Source organism: Synchiropus splendidus, chromosome 6 (genome assembly GCF_027744825.2).
Source record: "Synchiropus splendidus isolate RoL2022-P1 chromosome 6, RoL_Sspl_1.0, whole genome shotgun sequence".
Classification (NCBI taxonomy): Eukaryota; Metazoa; Chordata; class Actinopteri; order Syngnathiformes; family Callionymidae; genus Synchiropus; species Synchiropus splendidus.
Genome location: NC_071339.1, coordinates 1,774,903 through 1,782,489, shown reverse-complemented (window position 1 = coordinate 1,782,489; position 7,587 = coordinate 1,774,903). Strand labels below are relative to the sequence as shown.

The following is a 7,587-nucleotide window of genomic DNA, read 5'->3' as shown; positions in this document are numbered from 1 at the left end:
GTTTAAAAGTTATCTGCTGAATAACCATGCTACAATCTAGTCTGTATAGAAAGGATTGCTGTCCTCACAAAGCAAACTTGACTTTTTCGTTTTTTAATATGCCTTGTTCTGTGGTTTTTATGAGATGCGCCAACCCCAGTGTAAATAACTGAGGCAGGCATCAGTTTGAAATGATAACGAGCAGATGGTTTAGCCACTTGGGGACACGGCTTTAATGAAATGACTCTAAATACCGATGACGCTTCCCATCGACTGGTGAACAATATGTGATGTTCAGTCCGCTGCTCCCCTCTGGCGGTTACTGCCCTCACACGTCCCCCCTGTGAAATCCCAGGCTCATTCCTCGATGTTACACTTCACCAGTAACTACTTCACAAAACTTTCGTTTTGAAAAGTCACGTCAAGAGATGTGTAAAGGAAGATATATATATATATATATATATATATATATATATATATATATATATATATATATATATACACACAGAGATAGACAGAGACAGAGATAGACATGTATGAAGGCATGCATTTGGTCATATAATGATTTTTCTTTTATTGCCAGCATAAATCTGTGTTGTTCATTTCTTTCACCTAAAATAAAAACAAGCCCCAACAGCCTCAAATTAAACACTAAAACAGAAAATGTCATAGTTCATAAACAAGCTGAAGCCTGGTGTTTGTGACCCGTCCAAAGTTTCTGTCACCCATCTTTGTGTAAGAGTTACCTCTTCAATCATGAGGGGTCGGAGGTCACGGCTGCTGTTTGTCTACTGCTGCTTTAAACTCAGTGGGCGATCAATAATTGCCAAACTTCCTTTTTAAAGTCTGGAACGTGATTGGTGGATTGAGAGGGCAAAGATGAACATTAAAACAAACAACGACCGGCCTGCTGTCCTCTTCGTCCTCTGCTCGGTCGTCTGATCCTTCTGTGTGTCAGCGAGGCTTCGCTCAGGTGAGAGCCGACTAAGAATGTCTTCTTTGAAGGAGATATGCAGCGGTTTGCCACTGCAGCCTTTGCCCACTAACCACGGAAGAGACCCGAATGTGCCTCACGCTCCTGTCCGGACCCCAAACCTGACAGCCGAAGAGGAACGGGTGAGTACATGGGTGGTGCTGCTGCTCCCACGTTAACACAGCAGAACAGCATGGCAGCTAAGAAACAGCAGACCGTGATGGTGTTTTCTCCAGTGAACCTGTGCAGTGCTTTTGCCAATAATAAATTCCACTTTTTCTGTCTATTGTTTGCAAAGAGGCCATATTGGAATCCAGATGAACGTGTCTTGATCCAGAGGATGTTAATACTTTGCTGATGTTTTTAAATCTTGTGAAAACATACCTCTGCACACGGTGGCCAGGCAGCACAGAGCTTGTTCTGAAGATGGTCACATTTCAGTTGAATTTGTTGAAATGTTAAGTGTCAGCAGACTTGAATATAGTTTATATAGTCACCCCACTTGAACTCTCCTCCTATGTCTCCTCCATTGTTCAGTCTTCTTTTTGGCTCTGTGTAGCGCTTCGATGAGAGCTATTTGACAATTCATGGACAGTTGAAGAGGATGTCTACTTGTTTCACTTCCCGTTGGATCCATTTTCTTCCTAGTGCTTGAGCAAAGTCGGCGCCATATCAGTGGCAGCAGCGCTCGAGCTTCTCTCATGGTCTCTGCTGTCTTCCAGCTGGCTCTGAGGAATGCCCTGCGTTACTTCCCACCTTCCCATCATGCAATCCTGGCACCAGAGTTTGCTCAAGAGCTCAGGCAGTTCGGGCACATCTACATGTACCGCTTCTGTCCCACAGTACGGATGAGGTGCGCAACTTGGTGTTCCTGGATTCTTTTATGATGATATGAATTCATAAATATTTTGATATATTATTTTTGCTTTTTTGATCAACAGAATAATTTACTTTCAGATATGTTTTGACATTGAATCTCACCAACCAATCTGATCTGCAGAGCGTACCCCATAGACCAGTACCCGTGTCGCACGCGCCAGGCGGCTTCAATCATGCTGATGATCATGAACAACCTGGATCCAGCTGTTGCTCAGGTGAACTTTCCACTGGAATGATCTGGTCGTTTGGCTTCATTTCATGGACGTTTTGCCCTCTCTTTTAGTTCCCTCAGGAGCTGGTCACCTACGGGGGGAACGGGCAAGTGTTCAGTAACTGGGCGCAGGTAAGACTCATCCAGGGTGAAGGAACGAATGCAGGCGCGCACTCATGGCTGTGTGACTTCAGTTTCGTCTGGTGATGCATTACCTGAGTGAGATGACGGAGGAGCAGACTCTGGTCATGTACAGTGGTCATCCCATGGGCCTCTTCCCCAGCCTGCCTTCATCCCCTCGAGCCATCATCACCAACGGAATGGTAGCCCCGAAAGTGACTTTTCAATTGCTTTGTATCCTACAGTAACACGTTTGTAAACACCACACAGGTGATTCCAAACTACTCGAGCAGAGAGCAGTATGAAAAGATGTTTGCGCTTGGCGTATCGATGTAAGTGACATCCGACATCATGCTGTTTTGCATGGTTCAGCCTTAATAAGGCTTGGATCGTTCTGGTCGGGCTGCAGGTACGGACAGATGACAGCAGGCAGCTACTGCTACATCGGGCCTCAGGGGATCGTTCATGGCACGATGGTATGTTCCAATATCAGTTTTGAACGCCTCGTGTTCTGCTCAAACCCTGTTCTGTTGCATTATTTTAGTCAGACGGACTCAGAATATTTATGAAAAGATGAGTCGCGATGATGACCGCGTCCTCCCTGTCTTGGCAGCTGACCGTTCTGAACGCCGGCCGGCGGTACTTGGGCACCAGTGACCTCAGGGGTCGCGTCTTTGTGACCTCTGGGCTGGGCGGTATGAGCGGGGCACAGGCCAAAGCAGCGGTCATCGCCGGCTGTGTCGGCGTGATCGCAGAGGTCAGGAGGTCACTTCCTCCCAGCTGTGGAAGCATTTTCCCTGACAGTTCCATTTGATCAGGTGGACGAGGCTCCGCTCAGGAAGAGGCATGAACAGGGCTGGTTGATGGAGGTGACCTGCAGCCTGGACCAGTGCATCAAACGCATCAGGTGAGACACAGATGATCCACTCGTGTCAATGAAAAAAAACGTTCAGTTTCAAATATTCAAAATGAACTTGCATTGGACCACAGCATAAAACTCAACCAACACCAGCAAAGAGTCGTGAAACATTGTCCTCAGGAGAAGGCTGTTAACACCCCAGGACTTCAGCTGCTCCACAACTGCATGGTCCATGTGCTTCATGTGACAACTCCAGTAGACGACAGCTGCCCATATTATGCCAAATGTTTCATAAGAACTGAGTGAATGGGAAAGACGGGAGTGATGCCAACTACCACATCAGACAGTGCAGCTTCACAAGATGCCTTCTGTCGGTGATGCAGTTGCTGATCCACGCAGGCAGGTTGGAAAGTGGAGAAAGCAGTGGAGAAGTCAAGGAACATGACTCGCTGTCACAGCTTCTAATGACCAATAACATCTTAAATCGTGAGGCTTGTTTTAAGAAGTTAGGAAAGAAGAAACAACCAATGATTGGGTGAAAATTACGCTTTAGTAAAAATGAATCAAATATACTGAATAAAAAGTATGTCTGTCACATGAAGAACTTCCAAACAAATAAAGGAATGCAAAACTAATCCCACCTCATGGAGAATAAAATAAGGAAATTGACGGCATGTTCAAGACGACTTTCAACCGATAAAGAGAAACTCATTGGACCTTCCTCTCACAGAGAGTGCCGGCGGTCGAAGACTCCTCTCAGCCTGGGCTTTCATGGGAATATTGTGGACCTGTGGTAAGTGATCCAGGTGTGGCGTGTGTTCAGTGTTTAGGCTTCATGTCCGTATCCTTGCTCTCCCGCCAGGGAGCGTCTGGTTCTGGAGCACAAGAGAACCGGTGAGCTGCTGGTGGATTTGGGTTCGGACCAGACTTCTCTTCACAACCCCTACAACGGGGGGTACTACCCCGTTCAGCTCGGCTTCCGACAGGCCAACCAGCTCATGGCCACGGACCCCAGTCGATTCCGCACCACGGTTCAGGACAGGTGAGGACTTGATTGTCCTCAAACCTCAAATCTCACCTATGACTGTTGGAATTTAAAGTCTGCAAAATGGCTGCCTCACTCGACACGGTCTGTTTACATTGACTGACGGACGATAGCTACCAAGAATTACAAAGTAAATGCACAGTAAAGCCAATACATGGCTTGACATTGTGGACGACACAGATTGCCTCAGTGGGACGCTGTCGTGTCGGCTTGTTTTAAAACTAAGCTTGGAAGCTGATGAGCATCCGTCCACACTTCAGCAAATGTCTAGCTGACGTTTGATCTTGCTAACACTCTTTAAACATGGAGTCTGATAACAGGTTCTCTTTCACTGAAATTTGAATGTGATCAAACAGCCTCAAGAGACACATCAAGGCCATCAACCAGCTGGCAGATATCGGGATGTTCTTCTGGGACTATGGAAACGCCTTCCTGCTGGAGGCTCAACGAGCCGGTCAGCGACAAACGCACACACACACACAAGCGTGGAATCCGACTCATGCCAGATGTGTGTTCTTCTCTGTGTAGGGGCCGACGTCAGTAAGGAGGGCGGAGGAGCGACAGAGTTCCGCTACCCCTCCTACGTCCAACACATCATGGGGTGAGAAGTTTGGAAGAGAGAAGCTCTTCTTTACACCAAGAAACGAATCATCTTGTATTTTCTTCCCTGAAGAGACATTTTCTCTCTGGGCTTCGGGCCTTTCCGCTGGGTCTGCACCTCTGGAGACGCCGCAGATCTTGAGGTGACAGACAACATCGCTGCTTCTGTGCTGGAAGAGATCGGCACACAGGCAGATGATAAAATCCGACAGCAGTACAACGACAACATTCGCTGGATCAGGGAGGCTGGGAGACACAAGATGGTAGGTCGTCCAGAGAGGTTCACGTCGTTCAGCTAACATCCTGCATGTTCCAGGTCGTGGGCTCTCAGGCGAGGATCCTCTACTCAGACCAGAAAGGAAGAGTTTCCATTGCCTTGGCGATCAACCAGGCCATTGCTGATGGAAGAGTCTCAGTGCGTCAACTGGTTTTGAGTCATGCTGGATCACTGTGATCTTGAATGGAAACCTTTTTTTTCTGCTCAGGCTCCCGTGGTCATCAGCAGAGACCACCACGATGTCAGCGGCACCGACAGCCCCTTCAGGGAAACCTCCAACGTCTACGATGGCTCTGCTTTCTGCGCAGGTACAGACAGTTGGGAAGGGCTCTCTCTTGTGACCGACTTCAAATGGAGCCGTTTGAAGACACAAGGAGCTCATTTTTACCACACATAATAGCAAATATATATAATAACATTATGTGATGAAAGTCGTAATATTGCAAGATTAATCTGGTAAAATTCCGACTTTAATCACGTACTATAACTACGAGATTATTCTCGTATATTATGTGATTAATGTGTGACGGTAAAAGAGTCCGACGCTGTGCTGCCTCCATCACAAGGAACAACATAGAACCCCTTGTGAAGCTGTGCTTCGGTATAAGTTTTATAAATCAGAAAATCCATAATCTTTTGGCCCATCAACAAACAAAAAAAACAATTAGTTGAAAAGACTGTGTTGTCTCGCTTTATTCTATAGAAGCAGACGAGGCTTTTTTCACAACTTTTTTCTATCAGCAGTGCTGCACAGTTAGCCAGTACGTGCTACCCGGTTCCCACTCAACACTGTAGCACTCTGGGTAATGAAGTTCTTCTCCTTAACCAACTCTATAACGTCCCAAAAACTAGCAGTCGACTGGGTCTATTCGGCAGAAAGAACCACGCAGACTTGGAAGAACTTGGTGTGGTAGTGGTCGGCTGCAAGCCTATAGGTGGTTACATCAACGTGCCATGCATTGGAGAGTTGTCATTTCTCAGGAAACAATACAGATTATCCTCAGGATTTTGCCGAGCAAGGCGTCTCTGTTACGAGAGTAATGTCGTGGTAGTAGTATGAGTTTAATCTCATAATATTACGATATTAATGTCTTAGTAGCAGTATGTGATTAAAGTGGTAATATTACAAGATTTATCTCCTAATATTACGACTTTATTCACGTAATGTTATTTTTATTTTTGCGTGTGTGTTTGCCCCTAATCTTCCGTTGAACTAGAAGACTGAAATAAAATTCTCGACTGAGCCACGTGTCATCGTACCATCCCCTCTGGGTTCCTCACAGATATGGCGGTCCAGAACTTTGTTGGCGACGCCTTCAGGGGCGCCACATGGGTCGCGCTGCACAATGGGGGCGGTGTTGGCTGGTAAACTTGTCTGGTTGATATTAACTTTGCACTAGTCAACATTTAACTCGCTTGATTTTCTTTTGATGATTTCTTCGCTCCAGGGGTGAAGTGATGAACGGAGGATTTGGTTTGCTGCTGGACGGTTCAGAAGACGCAGCCAAGCGGGCTGCACTGATGCTGAACTGGGACGTGTCCAATGGGGTGAGAGCGAAGAAAGGACAGTTCCTCAATTGAAGATATACTTAACTGTGTAACTGAGCCGTTTCATAAATAGGTTTTGATTCTCATTCGGTTAGGTTGCCCGTCGCTGCTGGTCTGGAAACACAAACGCTTATGAGACCATCCAGAGAACCATGCAGGAGAACCAGCAGCTGCAGGTCACCATGCCCTTTCCTGTCCAGGACCAACACGTCATAGACCAGGCTCTGCAGGGTTGACCAGCATTTTACACTCACCCTGAATAAATAAATCAAAGGTTCCACATAAATATATTCTTCTTATCTTCTCTGTGATGATGTACGGTAAATAAAGGTCTGGCTCTCTGGCTATTAGTATAACAAATCTCTAGACTTAGATTTCTATACGGTATAGATCTATGCTGAGGCTCCATCGCTCCCAGTGTTGCGCGTAATCCTCCTCGTCCCTCATACACTCACGGCGAAGAAGCCAGTCAAATGCGCAACTTCCACTTGTTTCTAAACCTGATGCTCCTCGAACTTGACCACACACCTTCTCCACACAATGATCCTTGTCGGACGCATGACGCCAAAGACTGTCTGCACCACAGAGCTTACAGAGCTAACGTGACGTCTCCCTTCAAAACATTTGTGGACTGTCAAAGTTTGCATCATGGTTTAAACGGTAGCTTAATAACCAAATGCAGAACCAAAGAAATGTGGAGTGAGAAAGAATCATTGTTGTGATGAAGCAAGCTGAGGTAAAGAATATTAAAGATATCTCTGGAAAGTCCTGAATAAAGCAGAATAATATCATGCAAAACAGCATTGTGATAAAATCTAAATAGTTATTTAAAATGAATAAATCAATCATGTTTTTTTTCCTTATTTCCCAACCCTTTCCGGAAACATTTTTAAACAAATACATTTTCTGCATTTTGTTTCTGCAAATAACGTGCCAAAATAGCCCAGTGTCAGTAGCTGCAGTTTTTCACAAATTAAAAGCCATTTTATACAGGACCTTCCACTAAGCACAATTGCACTTTTGCAATGGTTCAGTTGGTGGTGAACCTCTGGATTTTTTTCAATGAACAATGTGTGGCCTGGTTTGAAAAAGGTTG

General features: G+C 45.8%; 1 protein-coding gene across 1 annotated transcript; it reads left to right on the top strand.

The window, feature by feature from the left end:
- The first annotated feature begins 879 nt into the window (after nt 1-879).
- Nucleotides 880-6,777, top strand: uroc1 (urocanate hydratase 1). Its single transcript, XM_053868438.1, has 19 exons — nt 880-1,095; nt 1,675-1,805; nt 1,953-2,046; nt 2,115-2,174; nt 2,237-2,365; nt 2,433-2,494; nt 2,572-2,638; nt 2,776-2,919; nt 2,981-3,069; nt 3,752-3,814; nt 3,884-4,063; nt 4,423-4,520; nt 4,595-4,667; nt 4,740-4,929; nt 4,983-5,081; nt 5,152-5,251; nt 6,227-6,308; nt 6,392-6,491; nt 6,587-6,777. Exons 1-19 carry the CDS (start codon nt 970-972, stop codon nt 6,725-6,727), a joined length of 2,028 nt encoding a protein of 675 aa, XP_053724413.1. The 5' UTR covers nt 880-969; the 3' UTR covers nt 6,728-6,777.
- Nucleotides 6,778-7,587: the final 810 nt, after the last annotated feature.